This window comes from Macrobrachium rosenbergii, chromosome 49 (assembly GCF_040412425.1).
Source record: "Macrobrachium rosenbergii isolate ZJJX-2024 chromosome 49, ASM4041242v1, whole genome shotgun sequence".
In the NCBI taxonomy this organism is placed as follows: Eukaryota; Metazoa; Arthropoda; class Malacostraca; order Decapoda; family Palaemonidae; genus Macrobrachium; species Macrobrachium rosenbergii.
This window is the reverse complement of record NC_089789.1, coordinates 26,601,436-26,615,518: the sequence shown is the minus strand read 5'-3', so window position 1 is coordinate 26,615,518 and position 14,083 is coordinate 26,601,436. Positions and strand designations below refer to the sequence as shown.

Sequence of the window (14,083 nt, the reverse complement as noted above, 5' to 3'; positions counted from 1 at the left end):
TTGGTCTTTAACTTATTTGGTGATGCACAATTTAGGTACATTATTTTTTACATTACAAAAGTGCTGTAATGTACAGCATTTGTTGTACATTTATTTCAAAAGAGTGAAATTTCCAAGTCATAAATTTATTTTATAGTCAGAGTATAGAAGGTACTTTCCATATTAAGAACTGTGCTGCTGAATATCTTTTAATTTAAATATGTTACTTTATTGGAGATTCTGTATACCCAGCCATCCATTAAAGTATTACATTCATATCTTATGTAAATGTTTTGTGTATAATCAATCCAAGATGTTTAGCCTTTGTAAGTAGCTGCTGTATTTATATATACCTGACATTTTAACTCATAGAAGGGTTGATCAGAGAATGGTTAGGAGGCAAAGGTAGAGGAGTTGTAGATGAGGGAAAGAGGAGGTTAGGAAGTACAGTCCCAAGAAAGAACAGTAGAAAAAGCAGTTAAATGAAAAGCTAGGTATGAGGTTTGCAATGAGGAAAACTTAAGTCAAGAGCAGGGAGTGTGGCTATCAGATCTAGTTTCAGTAAATCAAAAACCTCTCAAGCAGAAATAATAGGATTAGTATAAAAGGAACAGGGTAACAAACTCAAAGGCACTAGGATTTCTGAGCTGATCAACTTTGGAACGGCGACCAAATAAAAAATGAGCCAGACTCTTCTTCATTCGATGAATGTAGGTTTGCAGTCAGCGCCTTGAATCAAATCAAAGCATAAGACTGTGTAAGTCAATGGTTTGTTTGTAAGGAGCATAATATTTGTTATACATAATAGTATTTGTCTAGTTTGTATATAACCCACAAACGGTGTATTTTTAATCTTTTGTAGAAAACTTGTCGAATTTTAAAAACCTTTAAAGTTGTCTGGCATACACAGCTCTGGGTCATTATATGGCTTAAGCTTATGCCCAGTTACATTTCCTTCAGGAGCAGCATTAATTGATTTTTTAATGTTATAAAGTTTGGTATGGTGTTGGCTTCTTTATGTGCGTGTACATTTATGCTATGGTCCTCTTTTGAAAAATCCATGTTTTCTAGGTTTTTTCAAAACACTGCAGGAATTTTGATGTGTGCACTCTGTTTTTGCATTGTCTGCACATTTGTGAAGATTAAACTGGCTCTACCTACAGCTAAACCATTCTTGACCTGCCAGTTTACACATCATTTTCCTTATCCTCAAGAGACATACAGATATGCCTAGTCTTCACTTATGTGGTGTAAGCTTTTGAAACTGGTCCTCAGTCTACACCATGAACTACTTCTTTATCCCATGACATCTTTTATGGATATTGCAGATTTTATAGCTGCTGAACCCTTATCTGTTTCTCCCCTAAGTATATTTGAGGGAAAGGAGAAGATAGCTTACTTATATGTGATGTCCCTTATCTTCTTTCCTTCATCATGTTTCTGGGTGATCACTAATTTGAACTCAAAGTTTGTCTGTCTCTCTTATCATTTCTTATAAAATAACAGAAGATGGGGTCTGTCTCTTGTTGGACATATAGATGTTTCAGTTGGTCATACAATAAAAACATTGGCAGGTCTCTGTGATACATCATCTTGGATAAGTGTACAAATGTCTTGCAGCAGACTGAACCTCTTATTAGTAACGCCAGGGAAGCTGAAGCAGAAGTACAGTGCGCTGTATTTTTTCTGCTATATTTCTGAAATCTTGGTTGTAAGGTGTGTATGTAGTTTGCTTTAGACAGTGTGTAGTAGGAACCACAGATGCTCTTCCTTACCTTAATACCTTAATTTCTGAATTTTGTGTTTCACTGTCTCTCCCATTATCAAACTGTAGGAGAACTCTGTAAGCAGCAAGTAAAGTTAACTGCAAGTAAAGTTAACAAGTTTCTTAAACATGTTATCATGTGTTTGTTGGTTTTCCTTCTCATAACAAAACAGAAGAGTTAAAAGAAGCACTGTGGCACTGACATATACACCACAACAAGGCGCTCAATACATCCCCCCATTCTCAGCCAAAAAGTAGCTTTTACCAAAATGTGAACATCATCCTTCTATAAACTGCTCAAAGCTTAAGTGAGAAACATAAGTCTTTAATTACAACTTTTCTAGATCACTTTGGTATTACGAACAACTTCAAATGTTCTGGCACAACTCAGAACAAATTTTCTTATGCTAAACGTAAACTATATGATTAGCTTACAACTCATCTTGAAATCTTACAACAAAAATCCACGTAATTACAAGCAAATAAATAAACAGTGTCTGTTGACATGGAGCACCAGACACCCAGTCCAGTGTACTGTAGTCATCTGAAATTTTACAAGCACCAAACTGGAATATTCTCAAGTCAGTCATTATGATGAACCAATTATTGAGATAGCAACTAAAATGAAATTAGATTGTGTTTACCATAAATGTCAAACAGTCCAGTCCATTGTAAAGTACATTTTCCTTTGTCATTTATGACAAAACTGATTATCACAGTGAAATATTTTGTATTATCTCCCAAGATAATAGTAAATTTTTCACTGAAACAATGTTTTGTAATGAATGATAATGGAAAATATACTTTGCAGTGGACTGGACTGTTTTGATTATGGATATTTGTTTTAAGATTTCAAGATGAGTTATTTTGAGTTTAGCACAAGCTATACAGTATTGTTTTGAGTTGTGCCAGAACATTTGAAGTTATTCATAATGCCAAACTGATATATAAAAAAGTTGTCATTTAAGACTTATGTTTCTTTAAATCACACTGGAATGTCTTTAACAAATGGGACAAACTTATATGGGAGTGCCCACCATTGACATCTATCCACAACTTGGATAGATCAAAATGGGAATACTGGTCACAGGAACCAGTCCATGACTTGGAGAGGGTATGAATTGATCAACTGGTAGACCATAGCCATGTTCTGGGTCCTGTAATGTAACCATTTGTTCATCAGGAAACATCAGGAAATAACAGCTTAACAGCTGTGATGTGCCTACAATAACTTTTCCTTCCAGGCTCTCCACTACCATCTCTCCTCCTGCAATGGACAACAGTGTTTGGCACTGGGCCATCATTAGTCCTTAGCTTATCAGTCTTTTGGAATTTAATACAATCTTGATCACCCACAGCAACAGGGGGGCTGTTGTTTTTCAGCATGTACTCCTAATCAGCCATCTAAAGTTTCCAATCCCGGTCAGTATATTATTCTTTTGAGGATTCTATTTTGACACAAATCTCAGGCAGTTTGGTTTTCATCTAATGACCAAGCATCCAACAATGAGTGTGGCTGTTGGAGATGAATGGGGTGTGAAGCGATACACCATCAGATTAGTCATGAGTTACTTACGGCAATCCTTTGCCTAAGCATGAGCTATTTGTAAGACTTTCATGAGAAACCTATCCTGACATTCAACCTCACCATTGCCTGTGGCCACAATGTTGGTGACATTGCCTGTCTGATTCCAAGTGTGGCAAGGAATTCTTTCAATTCTGAAGATACAAATAATCGTACATTGTCAGTTTCATAGCACTTGGTACTCCAAATCAAGTAGATAAGGATGCAATTATTCACTCTCATTACAGCCACTTTGAAGTACTAATTGTGATAATCCACAATGACTAATATTGATTCTCCAGTGGGCAGTGGCCCTAACAAGTCTGCTGCAAGATCTTGCCACAGTGCATCAGCAGTGATCGAGTGTACCTTGCACAACCAGTAAGCAAGTACGGCATTTTCAACTTTCATCTTGAGTCTGCACTTATTCTTACTAATGCCTCGATGTCCTTCATGGGCCAGTTGTCACACTATCTCTCAGACACTGGAATGACAAGACATCATGTGCCTTTCAAAATCACAATTCCACAAACACAGAGTTCGTCTTTCACGTTTATATTGAACATGTAGCATCATTCCAATTGCCTAATACCATACATTTTTGCAGTGCAACTAATTCTTCATCTTTGCATGATGCTTCGTAAGAATCTTGAAAAGGTATCACAGTTAGGCATGCACGTAGTCACCATTGTTAATACGTAATAACTCTAGCCTGGGTTATTCAGGCAAGATAGGCGATCAGCAATATTTGAACGGCCCAGTCTGTAAATCACTTTGAAATTATAGGGTTGCATTCTGAGAATCCATCTCTCTACCAAGGGTATGCCATACAAATACAAGCTGAAATGTTCTCAGGCCTATTCAAGGGCTAGGGATTCCTTCACTATCCAACTGTATCATTGTTCTATCTGGGTCAAACTTTTGGATGCACAGGATATAACCCTCCAGCATCTCCATGTAGTTGCATCCAAACTGCTTCAAGTGCATACAGGGAATTATCCATGACAACACGGGTTCTATAATCAAGTGTGCTAGACATCAGTAATTTGACCTTTTCAAAAGCCTGCTGCTGCTCACTCTTCCAGAAGAATTTGGTTTCTATTCTCACAAGTCTTGGAATTGGTTATGTTATGTTAGCCAACTCTGGGATGGTGAACTAGTCCTAAGAACAACTTAATTGTAACAACATTCTTGGGTGGTGCCGCACCCTTAATCACTGGGATCTTTTCTGGACTCGGATTGACTCCATCACTTGTCAGCTTGTGACCAAAGAATGTTAATTTCTGGTCAAGGGTGATCTAACTTTAACCAGTCAGTCCAAGACTGCACACAGTCTTCTGCTATGCTCTTTTAAGGCTCCGACTGTAGACAATGATGTCATCAGCGATGGTAGTTACACCTTGGCAGTTTGACAAAACATATCAGATAGTCTCCTTGTTTATTGCAGGCATTGAATGCACTCCAGTTGAAGATACCAGAAGATAACCCGTTATGTCACAGGTGTGGTGAATCTCCTCGACTCCTCAACTGAACTTATCTGATGAAATTCCATTTTGAGTCAAGCTTGCTAAAGTACCGGCTGCCACTCAAATCGATCAGCAGTTCTTCACCTGTCAGAATAGGGTGTCTTTCTCTAACTATGGGTTTGTTTGCCCACCTAATATCAAAATGCATGTATTATATTGTTGCCCTTTGGGAGGTGGTACAACTCACTCCATAGGTTCAGCTTCGACGTTCTTGATAATGCCCACCTCAAGCAATTCATCTAAATTTTGTCCTCCTTATCCCATACCCCAAAAAGAAAACATTATAGTGGTTGGGCTGTTGGCTTCACACTTGCATCAGTGCGCAGTTTTAACGCTGTCTTTCAGTAATCCCTCTTTCCCATTGAACAAGGAGCAAAAAATGAGTGACAAAACGGAATTTTTGTGCTAAAGTTGATGTCTTTTATTTCCGGCATAAAAAAAATAGCCAAATTTTCACCCCTTAATCAGACAGATCTCTTAAACAAGCTATTGGATTGACCTCTTCTCCAGTTTATGTTTTTAAAAATGAGCTTTATTTCTTATACATAAAAATTATTTTCTTGTATAGAGGGCACTCTTCTCTTCCTTCTGACGGGTGCAGACGATTTATTTTATATATGAACCTTCATACAGACTGGGTGAAGAAGATTGATGGTTATACCTCTCATCCACAAGTTATATCCCTAATCATTGAACCTCAGCACTCAGCTGATATCCTTAAGTAAGGTACTAATGGATTTTACCTACAAAATATAAACTACATTTAAATGATTGAAGTGATGGTAGTAAGGGATATGAAATTTTGCTCTCAGACAGATTATATTCTAGAGGATTGTGTATACATAAATGTTTTTGTTTTTCCAGAGTTATCTTAAGGTAGCTGAACAGTTAGAAATTAAATCCAGAGCAGCAGAAGAGGCAAGAAACAGAGCAGAAAAGCTGAAAAACCAAGCTAATAAGTTAGCATCAGAAGCATTTGCTAAGTTAAACATGTTAAAAGGTAAGCATTATTTAGTAAATAGATTTTAAATATGTTGTTGCTATCCTTAGCTGTTAGATGATTTTGCTAGGAACAGATATTTTTATTTTATTAAAAAATAAGTTTTAAAAAACAGGTTTTGATGCAGGAAAAACCTATTTTTGGTAGCCGCTGTGAGTCCTTAAAGGAGTTACTCTCATGGTCCCTAGAGGGCTCCATAAGATAGACCAACCAATTTCAAAGAATTCTCTTTTACTGTAGTTGGTCTCAGCCTGTGTAGTGCACGTTGACACTGATAGAGTATAGGACTCAAGACAAGAGGGCTCTTTCTCTTGTCTACAGCGACTGCCTAGATTCTTCCTTGTCTTAACCTACAGATGTGGCAACTGCGCATCACACATCGTCCACTATTGTGGCAACCATGCACTCTGTGCGAGACTATTTACTCATTACTCTCAGGTCTATGCAGGATAAATATTCACCCAAATCTCATGCCTTTTCGTCAGGGAAGTGGGTCGGTTTGAGGACTCACAGCGGCTACCAAAAATAGGTTTTTTGATAGCGTAGCTGCTGTACGTCCTCAAAGGAGATTGCCAATGAAATTGACAGGTGACGAAATGGCTAAGCTCTCAAAATTCAATCCCAACAACCCAGATAAAATTTTTGTCCAAAGTTAAACCACAATTTATAAACTACATTCTTTATTCCAGATACCCATAGGGTTTGGCAACAAAGAACATGAAACTAAACATTATAGTTAAGTTTAGTTCTGAAGTGACTTACTTAAATATGCTGGGTTTGGTCGCGGTATTGTTGCACCTTCCCAGCGATATCTTAGCAGACCCACCAAATCAAGAAGAACCCTGGTTTTCTACTGTAGCACCTATAGGGTCAGGACTTACTATACCACCTACTGAAACACAGTGTATAGTGGTTGAATTTGTATGAGCTTGTGGCAATAATGTTTTAGGAATACTGTACTGTTCCTGGTGACCACCCTGTTCGCTTGAAGACTTCGAAAGAAGCATTTCCAAAGAAAGCTAACAATGTACTTACCTTTCGAGTGTCAAACAACTTAGGAAAGGAGTGGGATCTGCCTTTTTAATAAGGGGCTGCACAACTATTTTCAGCCCATGTAGATGGAGTGGTTTGTTATACTAAGGTGTAGGAAAATCAGACCTTTTGGGATGTTTGCTGCTTGGTAAACCTTAAGTGCTTGAAGTTTTATTTGACAAATTGAGTTCCCTTATCAGAATAGGAGATTTTCTCTGTAAAAGGTTCTTATTCTTGGTGAGGAATAATGGGCCAGGAAACACAATAAATGACGGTCAGTTATCTGTATGAGTAATGTAGCGTCGTCCCCGTCTAAGAGAGCTCAGTTCACTAATACAAAAGCACTCAAGAATATTGCCTTTTTTAGCATATATATTGTAGCTGTATTGGGCCCAATGAACTGAGGGGTTGACAGAAGCCTAAGTACCTTATTTGGGGATCCAGGAATGGGAAGCCTTGCAGGAGCAGGTCTTTGCAATGCAAAAGACCAGAGAAGGTAAATAACAATTTTATGTTAGAATCAATTCCAAATCTATAAAGCAGGGGTTCTGACAATGCTGCCTTGTATGCCATGATTGTTGTAACAGCAAGGCAGGCACTTGTTTTCAGAAAGATATGCAAGAAAATGTAGATGTATGTCAACAGATTGTAACAGCAAGGCACTTGTTTTCAAAAAGATATGCAAGAAAATGTAGACGTATGTCAGCAGAGATCTTGACTGGGCTCATAGCATGGATATAATCTAATCATACTTTCCATACAGACTATTATTGTTGAAAAGATTATGTCTGTAGTTTTTGCACTAGGTAGCTAGCAATAATGGGTGGGTAATTTTCACGGTACACAAAATTTTAAATTCCACACGTGAAGGTCTCGGCTCAGCAAGGAGGACACGTAGATGACTTTCCTTCCTACTGTCTAGGATAGAGCAGCGGACGATAATGGAATTGAGTTCTTCGCCTGTTGTTGAAGCAATAGAAACTAATGCCTGTATGGTTAAGTTGGGGCTATTAAGTATGCGGTTCTGTTGAAAGTTAAGAGTTTGTTCCAAAAACCTTTGAAATCTGGGACAATGGAGGAAAAAGGTGTATCGTTCTCCATTTGTTCCAGTCTTGTAGGAATGCATCTCTTGCTGTTACGTGAATGTCAGGTCGGAGACACACACACACACTGGAAGTTGATGGTTCTCACATGTGACAAACAGGTCCACTTCCAGATATGGAAGCATGTTGACAATTAATTGAAAGGAGTGATTGTCTAACATCCACTTGGCCGAGACTGTTCTATTCCCTGATAGAGGGTTTGCTATTACATTGAAAGACCTTTTGAGGTGAATTTCAGACAACTGCTACTTCTTTGCTTGCGCCAAACTTTTAGGTCTTTCAAATAAGGAATCCATGTTATCCTATGGTCAAAAATTAAGTTTAAGAACAGGTTGCTTCTGCACATGGGATACACTGGCCTTTGATGTACGCATATATCTGGGTCTGGATGTATTCCACAAATGTGACATAAGTGCACTAAAATAGTTTTACTGGAGAAAAACTTAAAACTATTCCGTTCTGTCCAATGAGTAGTTTTTTCCAGTACCATTTGAAGTTTCCTTTCAACCATTGCGATTCGTTTTCCAGCAAATTATATAGACAGGCCATGTACAGCAAGTGGATAAAATATCTTGGGGGACAACAGAGGATATCCCTTTCATGGCTAAGGCAAACAATGTCACACTAAGTACATTACCTTGGGGAACTCCTTCTTGCTGGCATTTTCTCTCAGATTGTGTGTCGCTTACTGCGACCTGAAAAAATTGTCATGCCAAAAATGCTTGGATAAATAAAGGCAATTCTTCTCTCAAACCTGATTCAAGTACTGTATACTTATATGTATACCATGCCTCCAAGCTGTGTCATATGCCTTTTCAAAGTAAAAAACAGTACATGATTTTGCTAGGATGCAAATGTTTCATATATGGCGGACTCAAGACGGATCAGAATATCAGGCTGCTGCTTCAGTTTTTTTATTACTGGCAATTCTTGTCATTAGATTTATGATTCATATTGCAGTTGAAGCACATGGCTTCAAGTTTGCAATCTCCATTTCAGGCACGGAGCAAGTACCACATATTTTTTTCATTTTTACAAATTTGCGATGGGTGTCCATACTTGAAACAACTGCAACATTGTGGTGGTCTATGTGTGAATGGCTTAGCTGCTTTTCTGTCACTTTCAATGTTCACATGGAAGGGTACACCAGGTCCTTCAAAAGTAAGGATAATCATAGATGTCCTAGGAATCTTATGTACCTTCCACACTTCTACTGGACACATTCGTAATATCTCCTCTCCTGTAAATTCATACAGATCCCTGTTGAAGATTACGCCCCTACCATAACTAAATTTCAAATGGGGTATGACATCAGTTACCATTACACTGTTGTTTGTTTTTAAGTTGCAAAGCATTTATGACTGTGCAAGAGACTGCATAAATAAGAACGCTATTTCGTCCAAACAGGGGATATCATCATATCTTATTGTTCCAACCTTTTCCTGGAGGAGTCTGTTCATTTTAGTAATTACCATTATTCTCTCTGGCTGATGCAATAAGTCACATTGGAGGATTAGGTTTTCTGACTGAGAGTACTGTATATCCATTTCCAAATTATTTGTTTTCTTGGTCCAGTCGGTAGTTCCGTAAACATCCAAGCCATTAGGAACAATTTTACAGAAATTGCAGTGAATGCTTAAATTATGAATTTTGATATTACAGTACAGTACTAATGTGGCAACTTACCTTGAAAGCTTCCTCATGGTTGCTAAATAATATCCAAGCACCCCACTTTTCGTTATACTAGATATCAAGATTCATTCTCACTTCGACAGTTGTCCCAGAATCTTTAAGTCTCATACAGCATCTCATAATCAGTTTCTAAGTGAATTTTCATATGAAGAATCTTCAGTTTTTCAGTGTTAGCCATATTCTGTGATTTATTACTTATTTTTATTATTATTATTATTATTATTATTATTATTATTATTATTATTATTATTATTATTATTACCACAAGTGTCACAGTAACCTCACTTACATGGGAATTTACTGTATTATCTTTACTGTCATTCAGATTGACCAATCCATTACTTGTTTGAGGGGAATTGCTGTTGACATTCTTGGCAGGTGTCGTCATCTGTGCCAAAAGGATACCATTAAAGGGTCCAGGGTACTTAATTCTTTATTACTATTCATAAAGATCGAAGTGAGAAAGTAGAAAAAAAATTAGTAAACAAACCTGAAAATCTAAAAAAGATATCATCAGCCTTTCTGGAGTTTATTTCTCTACCAGTGACACCAGTAAGAGCTGACTTCCAAATGTCTATTCCCTATCCTACCCCACAGGGATGGCACAACACAATTAGGGTGGCTCAAGTGTAAGCCAAACCAGCTTGTTGGGACTAAGAGTATTACAAGAATACAATCATCCCCACCCTAATCATATTACATGTATAGGCAAACTGGACAGAATGCTTAGAGTCCTATCCCCAGAACCACACCACCACTGGAATTGATGGTCCAGCTCTACAGAATAGTTCCACCTTTGAGGTCTCAATGTAATATTCCTCAGGTCCAAACACTATCAAGTAGTTGATGATCCTACCACAGTTCCTACTATTAGCTTCAGATATAAACCCCCATCCCCAGCTATGATACATTTTCCTATTTATCAAGTCAAATTTCAACAAAAGTGGAAAATTCCACAAGACAACCCAAAGTCTTACAGGACGGGCTAAATATATATTAAGCACACCACTAGACTGGGGAAACTTTAAGGCTGGCTAATTTAAGACAAAACACTTCAATGGAAAGAGGAAAATATACAAATGCATATGGTGTAAGAAAAAAAATTTTCTGTACCTTCCACAGGAAGTTGAAAGTGAATATTTACAATCCTGTGCGGGGCCTCTTTTCCAAGACGCTTATAAAAATATGCTAATTTTACAAATTTATTTTATAATTACAGCTCATTCAATATCATAACAGATAAGAACTAAAATCAGTAACAAATCAGTAACAAATTTACTGAGATGATTATATTTATTGTAAAATACAATTTGAACTTTTATTGTAAAAGATAAAATTTACTGAGAGCAAATAAATAAAAAGACGTCCGGGTGAGAGATCTGCCCATGATCAATGTCTTTCCCATGCTGAGCTGTTACAGTTGCCATAAGTCATTTATGGGCCATTAAAGTGATATGACATTTTTCGTGCTAAATTCATCCAAACTGAATGGCATGCAATAATAATACTCATAAGAGGTAGCCTGGCATTTGCTCAAAACTTGTTATAGTTCCTCATATGATTATGCCCACCCAGTAAGGGTTAATAGGTAATGATATACATACAGTCAGCCCCTGGTATTTGCAGGGGATAGGGGCCACAAACACCTATGAATAGCTAAAATCCATGAATACTTGACATCCCCCTCAAAAGATGCTTATAACTGGCTTTTTAAATAGTTAAAAACCAGAACCCCTCTAAAAATGTTTATAACTGCTTATTTTAATAGTTCAAACACCAAATGTATACCTTAAACTATCATCCCACACAGAATATACCTTAAACTATCATCTAAAACACTTTAATATAATTTCAAAGTCCTGTTACAACATTTACCCTTAAAAATATATGGCTTACAGCTAAGTTTGAAAACTATTCAAGTTATCCCTATTTTCAAGTACATCCATTTTCTCTCGTACCTTAACCTATCATCCTACACAGAATGTATCTTAAACTATTATCTAAAACACTTTAATATCATTCCAGAGTCATCTTAAAAAATTATCCTTAAAAATATATATGGGTTACAGCTAAGTGTAGAAACTATTCAAGTTACCCCTATTTTCAAGTACATCCATTTTCTTTCATACAGTATTGAAGCAGTCCCATTTTCTTTGTACAGTACATAGGGAAACACTGGGTTAAGTACTGTATACAGTACCTTAATATTTAATATGCATTGAAAAATAAATACATTTTAGTGATACAGTAGTTTGCTGTCCGCGGTTTGCTAGACTATGGCAATTGACGTTTTCCTATGTTATTTTACTTGCTTTACAAGAATTTAAAGTCATATTTTATCGGCCGGTTGTAACTAAACTGTAATTGACCTTTGAAGACTATACTACCGACAGGGGAGATCTAAGCTGGCATTCCGCGGCGAGCCCCCCACCCACCTCCATAGCTAATATGGCAAAATTGTAACCAGTAAACACCCCTAAAAATACCAACCTAACATACCGTAGGGGTGTTTACTGGTTACAATTTTGCTGTATTATCTATGGAGTGGGGTGGTGGGCTCGCCGCGGGATGCTGGCTTAGACCTACCCCGCGTTATGTAATTCAAGTCGTGTAGTCTTCAGAGGTCAATTACAGTTCAATTACACCCGGCTGACAAAATATTAATTTAAATTCTTGTAAAGCAAGTAAAATAACATGGAAAAACGTCAATTGCCATAGTCTAATTCACCGCGGACAGCCGGCTTAGAATTACCATAAGTAAATAATTTTTTATCATAAAAAATGTATTTAATCATAAAAATAACATGAAAATACAGTAATTAGTGAATATTTATTGACAAAAATATCCACAAATTACCAAATTTTTGGCAAATAATTCGGTTATAAGTTCCACAAAAAAATCTGCGAATAGGTGAAGCCGGGAATCCTGAACCATGAATAGGCAAGTGTCGACTGTATAGAACTCTTGGACTCGAACCCAAGAACAAATTCCAGGGGGTTCAAGAACCCCCTCACCACATCAAGGTGGTCCCAAGTCAAGGAGGGCCTTACAGACATCTGAAGCATCAATATTATTAGGATATAAGTCACAGAATAACACAGCTGCTGATGAACTCTTCATTAGAAGCCACTACTTTCCTGGCAAACCCCAAACAAATATTAGCAAGGAGAAGTCTGTTACAGGAAATTCCCTTGCAACCAAATTAATTAGAGAAGCAAACTTATCATGGGAGGCATAACAACCAACAAAGGCATAAGTTTTTATTCTGTAGGAACAAAATGCAGTAAGCCACAATAAATGTAATTAAACATAAGAGAATGTCTGTGAGAGAATATTCATCAAAAATCCAGGTTCTCAACCAGCAGTCACGACAGGAAAGTGTAACACATCTGTTCTCTACTGCAGTCAGGAGAAAAGTGAGAGCAATGGTTGGTGAGTGAAGGATAGTCCCCCACTCAACTCCCATTTCAACGTGTTAACCAACTTGTAATCAAGTTTCAACCACTTTCCAGCTCGTGCTGAAAGATAATCCTATATAATAGGCAATGGTTTGTATTCCTGTAGGAACAAATGAAAGTCTCACCTCACAAGAGAGGGATCTTTAACCCTGTAGGGTATGAAGATCCTCCCAGTAGTCCATGCAGTTCCCACTTTCACTTGAAATGTAAGGTAATGGCATGCCAGCTAACATATCATTAGCTTACATAACAGATGTGAGGGAAAAAAGTTAGTCATCATTGTTTCTTTAAATTTTTTTTATGTAAAAACATCATACTCGTCAAATCTAACAACCTTCTGCTTTTTCAGAAATGGATGGGGTTTTCCAAAAGAATGAATTGATACTGGAAAATTTTGAAGAGGAAATAAGACGAATGGAAATAAGTATGGAAGAGTACCATCTAATTATATCTCAAAAGACAGAATTCTATGCTACGTGCCAGTCTGGAAGACGTTGATCTCAGCATGATATGAAAGCCATAAATTAAAAGTGATTAAATCAGAAGTTACAGTAGCATCATTTTTCTAAAAAGACTACATCTTTTGAGTCTATAATACATAATGATTTCCAAGCTGTAAGAGACTCATTTAATGAATCGTTACTTTAATAAATATCTTGCATATTTTCAAGACTGGAAACACTGTAATTTATGTAGCCATTATTTTGGACTTTTGGAAGTGTGTGCTTTAAGTTTATTTTTAATGGAATAAAAGTAGGTCTTGTAAATTGTGTGTTGCATGAATATTCTTTTGGTAATTAGCATTTTTTAGTTTTTTTTAATACAGTTAAGAGTAACCATGTATATCAGAAGATTATTTATATATACATATATATATTTACACATGCAATATATATATATATATATATATATATATAATATATATATATATATATATATATATATATATATATATATATATAT

The 14,083-nt window shown here is 36.8% G+C and overlaps 1 protein-coding gene and 1 long non-coding RNA gene across 11 annotated transcripts in view; one reads left to right on the top strand and one right to left on the bottom strand.

Moving 5' to 3' along the window:
* Positions 1-13,858, top strand: part of LanB1 (laminin subunit beta-1) — a 121,945-nt gene extending 108,087 nt beyond the window's left edge. For all 10 annotated transcript variants that reach the window (XM_067093026.1, XM_067093025.1, XM_067093024.1 and 7 more), the window contains 2 exons: positions 5,699-5,834; positions 13,470-13,858. In XM_067093026.1, the coding sequence (XP_066949127.1) occupies positions 5,699-5,834; positions 13,470-13,618 (285 nt within the window). In that variant the 3' untranslated portion in view covers positions 13,619-13,858. The remainder of the gene's footprint in view (positions 1-5,698; positions 5,835-13,469) is intronic.
* The window catches only part of LOC136832202 (uncharacterized), a 53,382-nt gene that overhangs the window by 24,035 nt on the left and 15,264 nt on the right, over positions 1-14,083 (bottom strand). The window lies entirely within an intron of this gene.